The 16,437-nt window shown below is 36.4% G+C and overlaps 1 protein-coding gene across 2 annotated transcripts in view; it reads left to right on the forward strand.

Moving 5' to 3' along the window:
- The window catches only part of LOC140147545 (uncharacterized), a 97,636-nt gene extending 92,283 nt beyond the window's left edge, over positions 1 to 5,353 (forward strand). For both annotated transcript variants that reach the window (XM_072169331.1, XM_072169326.1), the window contains exons 31-33: positions 1,073 to 1,378; positions 2,652 to 2,899; positions 4,501 to 5,353. In XM_072169331.1, coding sequence (XP_072025432.1) covers positions 1,073 to 1,378; positions 2,652 to 2,899; positions 4,501 to 4,533 — 587 coding nt within the window. In that variant the 3' untranslated portion in view covers positions 4,534 to 5,353. The remainder of the gene's footprint in view (positions 1 to 1,072; positions 1,379 to 2,651; positions 2,900 to 4,500) is intronic.
- Positions 5,354 to 16,437: the final 11,084 nt, after the last annotated feature.

The raw sequence follows: 16,437 nt of genomic DNA on the forward strand, positions 1-16,437 counted from the left end.
GCAAAGCATCGACCCCCGATGCCACAGATTTGGTTTGTACTCCTATGTGGACAGACTGTAAATAAGATGCATTTCTCTTTTAAGATTCAAAAGTGCACCAGATCAAAAAATTGGTCACTATAATAATGCTTTACCTCCAACCTGAACACATTTATTAAGGAATAGGCTTCCCCCTCAGCATGGATATTATACAAATGTAGGTGAAATGATTGTATGCATGTATGAACACACTTTATAATTATGTTGTACAAGGCCCATTGCCATTTTGGCCCAAGATTTATGTCATTTCTGGCTCAAATTTCGCAAAATGAGATGTCGAATTAAAGAAGACATCTTTCGTAACAGAATGAACATTTTGGATTTTTGTTTTTTGAATGACTTACGAACAATGGCGGCTTATAAAATGAGTAGCTCCTATGTGTGCCACCAGTGTGTAGAGGGCTACTTTGTCTTCGGAAGTGCTGTTTTTCTAAGCAGCCCGTCCGACAGATGTCCAGAAATGTTGCCTATAACTAGTTAGTGGTGTACTGACCGCCAAAATACCAGGTCAAAATTGACCAACATTTGAGGTGTTTATCTTTTGTTTGGCCTTCTTAGGCCACAATAATCCTATTTTGGTCCATTTCAGCATTAAAATTGCAAATTTTTCACACACTTTGCAAGCACACATATCCTGGTACTGTGGTAGTCATTTTAAGACAGTGCCCGAGCACAGGTGCATCTAAACTAAAGTTACATAAATAGGTTACTTTCAGGCCGGACAGGTTACTATTAGGAGCAGCCTGTCCTGCGTACTAATTGCCTTTTTGCTTAATTTTACACAGCAGTGTTAGGGTTATATAGCTTGGAGTATTACTTTTGCCTGCCTTTGTTTTTGAGTGATACATGTAGATCATATCAAAGTATTGGATAGGGAACCAAAAGATTCCAAAACAGGTCTTTGAAGCATCAGAAGAGACTCAATAGAGAACCAAACCTGAATAAATATTGAGAACTATGGCTAGATAAGCTAATTAAGTAGTTTGGGACATATCTCTGATTTTTATGTTCATCAAATAATTTTCATCTTCAGCTGTGACAGTCAGAGAAATCCCCCAAAGTCTTACTAATGGCGCGTCAAGAGCAGATGGAGATGGTGTCGACTTCACCTTCACCAGTACAACGTTAACTTTTCCTAATGGTCGATCAAAACTGGATATTCTTGTGGACATAGAGGATGATGAGGTGGGTGAGAATCAGGAGGCCTTTGTGGTGGAACTGGTGGAAGTGTCCCCTAATCAGAATAACTTGATTGGTTACCCGAGCAGATGGACTGTGTGCATCAATGATGATGATGGAGGCGATGGTGGTGTTGACGGAGGAGGCGATGATGGGCAAGGTAAAGAGGCTGGATTTTATACTCCTAATCTTGAATACTTTAAATCAGATCTTGACAGTTGAAATGTAATAAGCTTAACTTTTTAGACTAGACATCTAAGAGACACCACACACACACAGATGCACATACCGTAAAACCCCATCTACAAGCATATAGAGTGCTTCTGATGAAAGCTACATTAATCCAGGCGCCAGTTTGAGCAAATAAATTGTTGGATTCAAGTATATACAAACAAGTATTATTTTAAGACCAATCTATTGTATTGGTATATTTACGCTTGCTTCCAATTAATTTAGTTTTCATAAAAAACACCATATATGCTTGTAGGGGTTTTACGGTATATGACACAATCTGGTCCATGGGGGCCAAAGGTGGCAAATTTGAAACTGAGATAAAGGTAAAAATATGAAGTAAAAAACAATAAAATACATAAGAAAATAGACATCAAAAAACTTCATAACTTTAGAACCAAGTATGCTAGACCTTTTGTGTTCTTAGTAAATGACATCCTATTGTATGTATAATGTAGTAAATACAGTAACTCAGTTTTCAAATTTGCCTCCTTTGGCCCCCATGGACCAGATTGTGCCACATATATATACATGTAAACACCAGCACCACAGACACGGACCAATCCTATTGAGTTTTTTTTGCTCTACCAATATTAACTCTTTTTTTTTTTTTTTTTGCCCCAATCCTATTGAGTTTTTTTTTGCTCTACCAATATTAACTTTTTTTTTTGGCTTACCATTAACTCATCAATTCTTTTTTTGCCCTACCATTAACTCTTATTTTGGCCTACCATTAACTCATTAATTTTTGTTTTGCCTTACCATGAACTCTTTTTTAAGTGTGTCCTAACACTATTCTGGCAAATGCAGTCAATGGCTACAAATAATGAATTTTTATAATGTTTTGGATCAAGGAACAAGGTCCAGGCACTGTGGATATCTGCAGTTCCTGTGTACATGTATATGTGTATTCGCTTGCCAGTGTTTAAGAACACACCGACACACATATCATGTACACACATGCAATCCCTTAATTTCTAGAGACAAAGCACATGACTGTTCTCTTTGTGAAAAAATATTTAAAAAAATTCAAAAGTCTTTTCAAAGTGCATAACCTTATTTCTTTTAGATCCACAGCACTTTTCCATGGCAAATTTTAAAAACAGAAATAGTTTTTATTAGAAATCAAATTACAATATTTGACGAAATATACAGTGCTTGCAAAACTCATTTACAGTGTTTAAAACTTGTCATCCTTGCAGATGATTCATCCGACACTGGTCTGTCACGATCCTTCATCGTTGGCATTGGAGGTGGACTAGGACTGTTGGTACTCATCATTGTCCTTGGCCTTATGGGATGCTATTTAGCCTCACGTCAGAATACTGCAGCTGCGACACGAGCCTCTCCAAGACTTCCGGTTACTGCACGGATACAGAGACAACCAGTCGCACCACCGCCAGGATACTATGCTCAGCCATCATTGGTGACATATGCTAATCCACGTCAGGTTAGTTAAGGGCTCGTTCACCCAACTTTGCACACAGTATTTTTGTGGGACCTGTGAGCACATCAGACACACTAAATCATTGATATCAGAAGGACAGTCATCATATTCAGAATGCAATTTGGTGTGTCTGATGTGCTCTCAGGAACCACAAAAAAATACTGTGCAAAGGTGGGTAACAGAGCCCTTAGGTTTTGTACTTATGTTGTGCATATTATATCTGGCATGTATCAACACCAAAATAGTTTACCTCTAGTATTCTTTAGGGAAGGCAACTATTATATTTTGAGGGGATGTGCTCCCTGAGGTTCAAAAACAGTCAAGTCAAGTCAAACAGTCAAGTAGCAGTCAAGTTAGCTCAATCGATAAGGCGTTCGAATATGGTGCGAGAGGTTGTGGGTTCGAACCCTGGCGGTGTCTAGTACGCTCTTGTGGAAAAATTGAGCTAGCTTGAAATTCCCCTGGACAAGGAACTCACTGCTAATTTGTCTCGTTGTAACCCGTACGAAACTCGGGGAGCTGATCCTGGTTGCGAAGGTTATTGTGGAATGTCAAGGGTGTGCGCTCTTGAAGCAGCAAAGTCCCTGATTTGTTGTTTAATGGTTTATGGAATGATGTGGGGCCGTAGTGGTCAGCGACAACCTGTAAAGTGTGCTGAGGCTTGTGGATCAACGTCTAGGCGTTGTGCCTGTGCGTAGCGCACTATAAATCACTGCTTTTTTTTTTTTTTTTTTTTTAACCTACCCCATTTATACGGGTAATTATTGACTCCAAAAAATGGCAAAATTGTGCTCTTTTAGGAGAATATGTTCTAAACATGCACCCACGTCTGAGGAATTTCTGTGAAAAACCTACCCCCATGTCTAGGAATTTGTTGTGAAAAACACAGCCATTTGGGCAGCATGTCCCTGTATACTTTTAACATAACATTGAATTCAATGAAATATCCCCCTGGAAATTGGGATCCAAGTAAGCAAGCATATTAGTAGGCTTATCTGCATTGTCACATCAGAATGCAAATACCGTATTGTTTGTAATAAACGCTCCCCCTCTAATAAATGGCCCCTCCAATTTTTCTGTGAAAAATTGACAAAAATGCGAACATTTCCATGACAAATCGTGCAGGGAAGCTTAATCTTGCATATCAGTCATGTCAGTCACAATCGTTAAATTGAATGGACAAAACCTATTATGACTCAACTCCCATCCATTTCATTGCCTAATTATGGTAGAATTTCACTAATTCCATGCACTTACAGGTGTAATTTTGTTGTATTTCCCACAAAAATATCATTTTTCGTGGGTGCCACCATCATGTATAGTCATAAATCCCTCCTTTTATTAGGAGCACCATCGGGAAATTGAACACGATTTTTAAGCTTTTTTCACTGACAATTCACTTCCAATAAACGCCCCCCTTTTGGAAAAATGCAACGACCCTGGGGCGTTTATTACAAACAATACGGTATGCACATATTAATTTTTAAGGTTTACTAGGTACGTTATCTACCAGTCCCTCAATGAGCACCATGGAAACATGGTTGTTTGTGCACGTCTTATCCCTAACTGAAACTTACTCTTGTCTTTGTTTCCATTTCTTACAGGTTCAACGACCTCAATCAATTCGTTATAACTAGATCTCGAGTCGTTTTGAACAAAGGCAGATACTTATGTGGAGAGAAGTTGTGGAAAGTGGCAAAATTTCTGTTTTTTTTTAATCATTGTTTCATTTAAATGACAGTGTAAACCGCTTCCTTCAACATCTCAAACTTTATGCAATGGGCTATGTCGGTTGAAATCCATACACCCCCTATGGAATACTTGGCCTTAATCTTCCACGCAGGGAGTGTGAATTTCAAATGGGGTTACCCGAATGGGTGATTCCATTTGGCATCTACACCTCCTGTGTGGGAGATTAAAGGCATGTCTTCCATAGGGGGTGTGTGGATTTGGAGTAACCCATCGCTGATGAAAGTGCTACCAGTAGCACGGAAGCTGAGGTGACTTAACATATATAATCAACTGAGAGAGTGACGAACCAGAACTTGTGGTTACTAGTGAATTTTGACTTACAGGTAAATTAAGTAATTCTTGGCCAAGATCGAACACTATGAACGCCTTTCGGCTCTGCGATAAACACACAGCGCAGTACAGAAGAAAGCATACACACGCCTTAGATTGCATACACGCTTAGTACGCTACATGAACGCAACGCGCATGTTCCAGTTTGGGCAAGAAATACTTGATTTACCTGTAGATAATTCCTCTCTCAAGTTAAAAATTAAACTGCGTGCCATTAAGTTGTTTTACAGTAAGCCTTATTCAATCCCAACTCTGTTTGATCATTCATGCAAATAGTGCTGATAAGGTCAAAAAAAGAAAGGGTTGTCTCGGAGACCCACACACAGTTATGTGAAATTGGATTTGATGCATAGACCTACGTCAATTTCCTTTTTTTTAGTTGTCAAAAATTAATGATTTAACAAAAAAGCGGGCTAAAAATTAAATTATGCATAGCGTGTTATCCCAAATAAATCAAACAAAATCTGCTTAGCACATAGATTTCTGACCAGATGTTTCTCAGCCAAACCTTTCTTTTTTTGGCCTAAGTTATGATGTTGATTGGAAGTTGTATACATGTGAGTAGAATGCAGATTTCTGTATCGATGAAAAGTTATATCTTACTTATTAAGAATTATCTTACTTCAGAATATTTTTTAATAACTTGAGAAATTACTTAAGAAATTATCTAACTTAAGAAATATATTTTTTTATTGGTAGAACTATGTATCAGAAATTAAAATGTTACTAAGGTAGCCATAGGTATTTTCGGGCCTAATTATGTGACCGCATGCAAGTAAATGAGGCTGAATGAGTGAAAGTGCATTCTTGTCAAAAGTTAATGAATAAATGAAAAACATGTTGGGTCGTCACATCAAATAATCATTATTAAGTTAACACAATTTGAAGTTCTCAATTTGTTAATAATTCAATGAAAGAAATAAAAAACAATTAGGGATTCAATCATGTTTCACCGTTGTTCATCACCGTTTAACAACGATGCGACGCGTCGTCTCGTGGTTTACTTGCGAGGGCAGCTTTAGCTGCCCGGCTAAGTAAACTACGCAGACGCTACCGACGCGAGTTGTTAAACGGTGATGAACAACGGTGAAACATGATTGAATCCTTTCAACAACGAGAAGAAGCTAAATATCGTATAATTCACGATTATTTTACGAGGAATGTCAGTTAATCATTGCCACTCAGCCTCATAAAAACTTCCATGATTTCTCTTTTGATATCAGCAATAAAACTACAGAATAAAACGGCAATGTTTAGCCGCTACCTGAAAAATACTGAATTCAACTTGTAAGCTGGCATACGCACAAAGGTTCCAGGCATGACGAATTTTACGGCGCTCTCGCGTAACGCGTAGTCTCGCTTCGCGTTCAAGCAGTATACGCTACATTAAAAGTGTGGGTTCATCACGGTTTAACAATGGTTGGCTCCTGTACAAAGGTATAGGAAGAGTTGTTGAAATACCTATATAAAACTAAGCCATGGACGAGGTAGAATATTTGCAAAGTTCACTCAAGTGTATTATTACAAATTTGATCCAGTTTGACATTGTTCCACAGCGTAGAAATCAAAATGGCATTTGTCACGTTATTCCGCATCATTCATTGGTATTGGGTCACATATACTATTGTATAACAGCAAATTATATTTTTGTAACTTACTTCATGAGCAGATCAAACTGCTATTGAATTAGTATATCTTACTAAAGAAATTACTTAATCTTACTTATGTTTTTTAGACTTGTGTATCTTACTTAAGAAATTACTGAATTTTACTTATTTTTTTAGTTGTAAAAAAACCAACAAAAAAAACATAGGTAGAATATTTATGAAGTTCACTCAAATGCATTATAAATTTGATCCGGTTTGACATTGTTCCACATTGGCGTAGAAATCAAAATTGCATTTATCACATTATTCTGCTTCATTCATTGGTATTGGGTCATATACTATTGTATAACAGCAAATTATATTTTTGTAACTTACTTTATGAGCAGATCATACTGCCATTAATTTACTTAATGTTGACTTGACTTCTTACTTAATATAGCAAAGTATTTTTTTCAACATTTTATGACAAAGCTTTTGGAAGATCAGCTTTATAATATGTAATTTGAATTGCATGAATATTATACTGCTATGTAGCTGAATTACTTAATGTTTCAGACACCTGAATATAGTGTAGCATTTTTTCTTAGTATTATTTCAATTTAAGTGCCAAATTTGTTCTCAGTGGAACATGCTCGCAATAAACGTCACATTGGTTATTCTCAGAATAAGCTAGGATTTAAAACTTCAAATCAAATTTGTTCCTGTCCAAATTTAGTTTTTGCACAAGTTTATTTTTTAAATGAATTAATTTGTTTATTTTGTTATCAATTTGCATTAAAAAAACTCCCAAATTTTGTTGAATTGGACAGAAAATAACAAACTTATTATGGACGTTTAGCACTGAAAAGTAGCAAATTTGGCAGATTTTTAAAAATTACAGATTTTCTTCTTTGGACAAAATAACATTAGTGGTAGTGGTTGTGCATATTTTGCTGGTTGCAGTATCAAACCATGCCCTTAATCGCACAGAGTGTACATGCATGCATACAAGGGCAGTTTGTTGGTACACTTGCGGTGCAACTGCGAACAGTTGGATTTGTGGCTTTTGCCACAAAATTTTTTCTTGGAGGACAATAAATTATGTGGCATATTTCATGTTTGTGTGATGTGAAAATCACTGGGGGTGGGTGCTGTAGGATATATATAATACCATATTGCGCCTAAATAGTGCTCTAAAGGAGGCGGTATAGGTACTATTTGCTATGTTATAATATATATATAATCTATTTTTTATGATAGAAATATATTTTGTAGAATATAAAGTCATTCCAACTCACTACCATGATGGTTTTCTTGTAATTTGCTTGTCCTAGTAATTAAACATAGGAGGTGATAATGGACTATGCCATTTGAAATCCATACACCCCTATGAAAGACACAACCTTAATCTTCCACACAGGGAGTGTGAATTTCAAATGGGGTTACCTGAATGAGTGACTCAATTTGTAATCTACATCCCCTGTGTGGGAGATTAAGATTACCGTATTTACTCTGTTAAACACTCCCCTGCAATTAAACACCCTCATGAATTTTCCAGTAAAAATAGATCACTTTTGGCCATACAATGCTGAAATTTCCATGCTATCTTGTGCAAGTAAGCTTACAAAGGTTCACACACATGTAATTGCTGCGATATGCCGTAAATGACATCGCAAAACCTTGAAGTGAACCGGAAGTCGTTGATCCTAAGTTTATCTGACAATTTTTCAGGAACTATCGTTGCAAAAAAGCCCTCTAATAAACGCCCTCTATTTTGAAAATGTTATGCCACCGGGGCGTTTAATATAAATACGGTATGTCTTCCATTGAGGGGTATGGATTTCATCTGGAATAACCCATTATAGCATGTACATTATGTAGAGTTACAAGTCTTGCTATATTGTATAAGCAATTTTTCACCTAAGATTTTATAATAAATGGTAATATGGTAACCAGTTGTTCTCTTTTGTATGCATGTTCTTCCATCCTTACCCATATTGTCTTGGATTACAGAGGAAGCCCTACCAGAGCAGTTCTTCTGGGGTGAACCAAACCTGCCTGGTTATCAAATTAATTAGTGACAAGATTATCTCTGAATTTGACAGGTGCTAATTGATGTAACAACATTAAAACATTTTAAATGGGTACATTGACACATTGGTTTAAACAAATGGATTCTGCCTCTGGTTGATTCTGGTTGATTCTGCAAATGATTCTGGTTGCAATTCGAACCTATAGGTGGTCACTTAAACTTATCTCCGCCACGCAAGATTACCATGTTTAAATACATGCTTGAACCATATTTTGTACTTGGTTCTCAAAATTACAAAAATTGACTCAATTATTGTAGTAGGCTGACGATATGTAGGAGTGAATGGAGTTTGGGCCTCAATACTCCCCCCTTTTTCCAGTTGTTTGAAATCTAGGCTGACTAGCATCATCAGCAGACTGGTGGTACTGTAGATGGTGGATTGGACAGACAGAATTAACCATGTAAAAGATGAGTTTACAGAGTATTTAACCTATGCTGACTAACTTCTCCAGCAGATGGTGGTACTGTGGATGGTGGAGTGGAATGCTTGAGAAATATATCCATGGGTAGAGTAAGTAAAGCTGAGTTTACCGAGTATGTGTACAGCATCGGTAAAGTCTCTTTGCTTAATCTATCTGTGTGATTAAAAAACAACCGACATTGGAGAGTGATTTCATTTCGGTGAATTCCAGGAGCAGGAGATCAAACTAACAATTTTGAGATTTTCTACACGAGAGTACACATAGCTTCAAACTGATGAATTGTGATACCAACAAAATTTCTAGGTGAATGCATGTCTATTCTATACAGGCGTTTGTATGTGGAACAAATGTATGGCAAGTTGAACCGTTTAACCTGTGTTCATGGTATTTAGCTGAAATTTACCAACACGGTCATTGCCTTGTTTGACAAATTTCTCTTAGGTTGAGTTCACATAGGAGTATACTGTATACAGTATACAGTATTCACTATTCGATCAGGTGTGTATAGGTCAATTTGCCAATTTTAAAACTGAACCTAATCAAATGCTTGTAACTTTACTTCTTGACGTCACATTACATTCAATGAGGTGTCATAATGTGCAGAATTAGGTTTAGTTTTAAAATTAAGAGGTATAGATGAGTTGACTTCTAACGCAGTAGTCTGGCAGTATGCGCATGCATCATCACAATTTCCATTGTTTTTTGCTTGGCAGTATGCGCGCGCATCATATTTTGATCAGGGCAGGTGTTTTTAAAACTCCCGCCACATCACAATAAGACTAATGAACAGTGTAGTGGTTGTATGGGGTTCACTCAAGCATAAAGATATACCAGTCCCTTGCCTTTGTTGTTAAACATCGAGGTCAACTCATCTATATGCTGCACTAAAATCGAACGCGCACAATTCACACTATATACTATACGCAGGTATACAGCCTTTTCGAATAGTACCCTCATGACCTGGTATTATCAAATTACCTTGTTCGATATTAAGCTATTTGTGTGCCCCGCAAAACATGCACCGTATACCCGAATAGTATACTCCTATGTGAACTCAGCCTTATGAATGTTTTCCACCCCATTTAGGTTTCTTATACTTTTCAGCAGGTGCTTTTGCACTGCCCTACCATGCTTCTTGATTGAGTACAGAACTAGGTCATGCCTGGGTTACATAATGCTATGTAGCTTATTTGGCAAATGAGGTGCCGATGTGATGACTCTGAACCTCATTTCAGTGTTTACGCTGTAATCAGTTCCAAATCCGCAGAGTGCAAAAGGACCTTGACGTATAGTATTGTAGGCAGGATTAAGGTGTCTAGGGCTATTCTAGTTGAGATCCATACACCCCCTATGGAAGACATGACCTTAATCTTTCAAACAGGTGTGAATTTCCAATGGGCTTACTTGAATTGGTGACTCCAAATGAAATCTACACCCTCCCTCAACCTATTCAGGGGAATTCTCAACTCCAAAGTCCATAAAGAAAACAAATGCAACATGTTGTTACTTTCCAATTAATAGTTTATATATAATTCGTTGATAGTTTATATAATTCTTGTAGATGTGACTCTCCAATTTTATTAGCTCTCTTAGTGTACATTGATTTTGATACTTGATAGGTACCAGAGTATATGAAATGGAATAAAAATTACAATAAATAAGTTATGCACCTGATTAAATGCTAACATAGAAAATATGACATATGCGACTTCACATGTCAATCATAATAACATGTGTTGTAATCAAACTTTACCAATGTGTCAAATACATTTCAAGATATTATATGAGAGAAAATGTGTACCATATTCAACCTATAGTCCATTTGGCTTCTTCGAGATGGTGGCATCCGTTTGTGATACATGCATGATCAAAGATGGTATATATAGGTAGAAAAGGTTCTTTTTCAGATCCAATTATGCTGGTACTTACTCAGAAATATTTCAATTCCTATCAGGAATCTTGATCACTCTGTTGTGGTGTTTCTAGATGTTTGATGAAACTGCAGCACTGTTTGGTCTTGATGACGTATCCAAACCTCCTGGTTGCCATTTATTGATGAGTTGATCGTAGATTAGGAATTGAAAATTTCTGAGTAAGCACCAGCATTATTGGATCCGAAAAATAATCTTTTCTGCTTTATTGAACTATGAACAATCCTGATGAATATGTTTCAAGAGCATTACATTTTGTTTTAATGATGCACACAAGCACAGCATTTAGCAAAGTTGATGAAAACACATTTTCTTCCTTCTCTGCTTAGCTTGATCATCTTAAATACAGTAAGCCAAAAAATTAAGGTACCAGTTGTGTTCACCCCTGTATATCCTATATAAAGACACAGATGTCAAAATTAAAACAAGCAGCCAATACCTGTGCTCTTTAGCTCTGATTTAAGACCTCATTTGTTGAAATTGGTTGAAAATTAAAGAAACTTTTTGGTTCTAATCAATGAAAGCACGTCTCTAATTTTAACGTGTTAATCAATGGAAGCACGGCGCTGGTTCTCTTGTTCGTGATCGCTTTGTGTGCAAATCAATAGGGCTCGCAATGGAACAAACTGCAACTTTTACATTGGCATCTTCCTTAGGTTTTTGGATCGTCATATCTTTATTTCTTAAACAATTTCAACAAATGAGGTCTTAAATTCGAGCTAAAAGATGCAGATATTGGCTGCTGGTTCCAATTATGACATATCTGTCTTTGTTTAGGATATACAAGGGGTAAACATAACTGGTACCTTAATTTTTTGGCTTACTGTAGTTACATGGCTGTAGCTTACTTAATACCTGCCCACACACCAGTGACAGGTAACTTTACTGCTGAACTGGTATTATTTCAAAACTACCTTCTAGTCAGTCTGTAACAGTTTTAGATCACTGTGAGTTATCCAAATGTTGGGTGTTCCTTTTTTAAAAAGGGGAAGCCCAAAATTTGGATAACTACATGTAGGTGATCTGAAACTGTCATACTGAAGAATATCCCCCACAACAATATTTAGCGATAATATTTAAAGGTTTTGTTGTTTCTACAATAGCATTTATCCAAAGCACCAAAATAAGGTAAAGTAAAACAAAGAAAAACTACTAGAACGTCACATAATTACCAATATCTACCCATTTATCAGTATACCCTGTATATGAAATCCATTTCATATTAATGAATAAAATGAGACACATTTACATGCCTCACCATAAATAGGATATTGGCTATGATACCAAGGATTCTTGAGTAATAATATACTATAGGATAAGCAGCCACATATTTGGGCAAATGAAGTCAGTCGCATAATTCAATGTGCAAACTTGCCTGTGGTGTTGGTATGTCTTGTGTAAGAGATTGACTTGTGAAAGAGGTGATGCATATTTTTGTCGTTCTGTAAAGAAATCTGAATGACGAACATTTGGCCGTTTCTTTTCATTACTATCATATTTTGAAAAACCCAAGTAGCCGAGGTGTTAGCTCAATATGCGAGGAAAATATTTGAACCGACGCCCCTATGTTGACATTTGCATGGCAGTTGATGAAATAATGGCAGTTGATGTTCACCATCTTGGAAAAAAATTGGTGTTACAAACTGCCCAGCAACTGTCAATCAAAACACAAGATAAATCTATTTCACTATTGAAGTATATAGTATGCATAACGTTGTCATGCACACTTAAGGTAAATTGTATGCTTGCATAACTATCCAATGTTGCAAATTTACCATAAAATTGATCTTTCTCCCACTTCCTTATATCACAGTTATGTAAGAAGGTATTTCAATTAATGACGTTTTTCAAAGTTGAAAATCTTTTAAAAACCAGATTGTCTCAGCATCAGGGAAACTTGGGCATTCATGTGCAGCCAAGTCTGGACAATTATCCTAGCAGTTCCACTTGAGCCATATCAAGTCCTCTTGAAAGTTTATGCTATTGATTTGGGTCATGGTATTGGAATGATGTAGGTTGTTGTGTTGTTATAGCAACAATCCCAGATTCTTGGCCATTCAGATGGCACTTTAGTGGGGTGCAGCCAATCAGGTCTCTGCTTTAATTCCATTTCTTTTGTTGTGTTCACACCTTTCTTAGTAAGTCACTTGCATTTGCTCCTCCGATCATGCTGGACCAAAAAATCCCACCCACCCTCCCAGTAGCTGGAAGGGTAAATCAGTTATCTCATTTGTCAAAGATGCTTCAATAAAAGTATGTCAAATTATGCTACTCTCCGCTTTGTCTGGAGTTTCTTCAAATCCTGAAGAATCTCGTCAGTAGATTGTCTCCACTTTCTACTACGCTGCGTTGTCTGGAGTTTCTTCAAATCCTGAGGAATCTCGTCAGTAGATTGTCTCCACTTTCTACTATGCTGCTTTGTCTGGAGTTTCTTCAAATCCTGAGGAATCTCGTCAGTAGATTGTCTCCACTTTCTACTACGCTGCGTTGTTGGGAGTTTCTTCAAATCCTGAGGAATCTCGTCAGTAGATTGTCTCCACTTTCTACTATGCTGCTTTGTCTGGAGTTTCTTCAAATCCTGAGGAATCTCGTCAGTAGATTGTCTCCACTTTCTACTACGCTTTGTGCTGGCTTAATGAATGCTTTGTCTGGAGTTTCTTCAAATCCTGAGGAATCTCGTCTGTAGATTGTCTCCACTTTCTACTACGCTTTGTGCTGGCTTAATGAATGCTTTGTATGGAGTTCTTCAAATCCTGAAGAATCTCGTCTGTAGATTGTCTCCACTTTCTACTACGCTTTGTGCTGGCTTAATGAATGCTTTGTATGGAGTTCTTCAAATCCTGAAGAATCTCGTCTGTAGATTGTCTCCACTTTCTACTACGCTTTGTGCTGGCTTAATGAATGCTTTGTATGGAGTTCTTCAAATCCTGAAGAATCTCGTCTGTAGATTGTCTCCACTTTCTACTACGCTTTGTGCTGGCTTAATGAATGCTTTGTATGGAGTTCTTCAAATCCTGAAGAATCTCGTCTGTAGATTGTCTCCACTTTCTACTACGCTTTGTGCTGGCTTAATGAATGCTTTGTATGGAGTTCTTCAAATCCTGAAGAATCTCGTCTGTAGATTGTCTCCACTTTCTACTACGCTTTGTGCTGGCTTAATGAATGCTTTGTATGGAGTTCTTCAAATCCTGAAGAATCTCGTCTGTAGATTGTTTCCACTTTCTACTACGCTTTGTGCTGGCTTAATAAATGCTTTGTATGGAGTTTCTTCAAATCCTGAAGAATCTCGTCAGTAGATTGTCTCCACTTTCTACTATGCTGCTTTGTCTGGAGTTTCTTCAAATCCTGAGGAATCTCGTCAGTAGATTGTCTCCACTTTCTACTATGCTGCTTTGTCTGGAGTTTCTTCAAATCCTGAGGAATCTCGTCAGTAGATTGTCTCCACTTTCTACTACGCTGCGTTGTCTGGAGTTTCTTCAAATCCTGAGGAATCTCGTCAGTAGATTGTCTCCACTTTCTACTATGCTGCTTTGTCTGGAGTTTCTTCAAATCCTGAAGAATCTCATCAGTAGATTGTCTCCACTTTCTACTACGCTTTATGTAAGAGTAATTTATGCTTATTTGAAGTATCTTTTTGGCTTGATTGTTTTTGTCAGTGGATTATTTCATTTATTAATATTATTTTATAGTAAATTTTGGCTCACTTTTCAATAATTACCAGCTTATATAGGGATTTAAAGATATAATTCATTGATAGAGTTGGCATTGTTTCTTCTTTTGGAGATTTCTGTTTATTTAATAATTGCGTTATAAATATTGTTTTCCAATTCAATCCTCTGTTTGATCCAAAGAGGTATCTGTATTTGCTTAAGATGAAATTTGGTTAAATGTGATACAGAAGTCAATTCTTGCATGTCCAGCCTATATGGTTGGCTTGTTGTACACATTTTTCCAATAATTCTTGTATTGTGTTATTAATAATATTTATTGGAAGATAAATAACTATTTATATTATGTCTTAACTGCTATGAAAGTGCTATGATTATTATATTATTATTATATTATGAAATATATCATTATTTATCATTATTTATCTCAATTATATTTATGTATATGAATATAAAATTGTTGAATGGTCATAAATAGCTTAATAAATGGTCCTCATGATCGGGAGGGCAATGCGGAGTCTAATCATTGCTTTGGTGTTGTGTTTTCCTGATGTCTCGAGACAAACAGTGTCATTGATTTTGGACAGTGAGGTAGTCAAATTCAGAAACATCTCAATAATACATAGGCAGATATGGCACTTACATGCATGATCATTTGCTTTTCTTTCTGTGGTTTCCCAAGTACGTTTGTGTGTGGTATGCGTTTGTAATCACCTCTGAACAGGGACGTTAGTGTACTTTACATTCCAACTGGGGACCGTCCCCGCAATCTAAATATGTACAATGAGTGCAAATTAAAAAATTCATTTGAAAGAGTGTCCCCAATTATTGATAAAAAAATAAAAGTCCCCAGTAGTTATTAAATGTCATGCAAGTCCCAGATTAACCAGTAAAAGTACTGTAAATGTCAATATTTACGTGAGAAGATATTTTCGCGATTTTGAAGATTTTGTCAATTGCACGAGAATTAAATTTCGCGGTTTTGATATTGATACAATAGAAACCTAATGCAAAAGTTTATTTTCGCGAGTTTTTACAGTAATGTCCCCGTTTAAACATTCCATAAATGCGTCCCCATTCGGAGGCGATTTCACATAGGTGTGTGTTAGGAGTGTGGGGTGTGTGCGTGGGATGTATGCATATACTGTGCACTCTGTTATTAAGGGATCTAAAATGAGCGTTTATTGCTTTTCGACAGTATTTTTTGTGGGACATGAGAGCACCTCAGACCTATCGAATTGCATTCTGAATCTGAAGCATGTCTTTCTGATATCAAATAATTTTCATTTTTGAAAATCATAATATAATACAAATTTTATGACAAATTATAAATTTTTCAAATTTTTGATATATAACAGTCCTCGAAGTAAATTATATAAATCTAATGATATATTCTTAAAATGTATGTAGCAGGGAGGAAAAGCCGACGGTCAATTGAAAATTTTGACCTTTCATATTGAAGATATGGATTTTTTTCCCAAAAAGACCTAATTTTTTTTTGTGTTTTGGGAAAAAAATCCATATCTTCAATACGAAAGGTCAAAATTTTCAATTGATTGTCGGCTTTTCATCCCACCTACATACACTTTAAGTATAAATCATCAGATTTATTAAGTTTACTTCAAGTACTGTTAAATATCAAAAATATCAATTTTAATGATTTGCCATAAAATGTGTATTAAATTGCTAATTTCAAAAATCAAAATTATTTGATATCAGAATGACATTCTTCGTATTCAGAATGCAATTCGATATGTCTG

Source organism: Amphiura filiformis, chromosome 1, assembly GCF_039555335.1.
Source record: "Amphiura filiformis chromosome 1, Afil_fr2py, whole genome shotgun sequence".
Classification (NCBI taxonomy): domain Eukaryota; kingdom Metazoa; phylum Echinodermata; class Ophiuroidea; order Amphilepidida; family Amphiuridae; genus Amphiura; species Amphiura filiformis.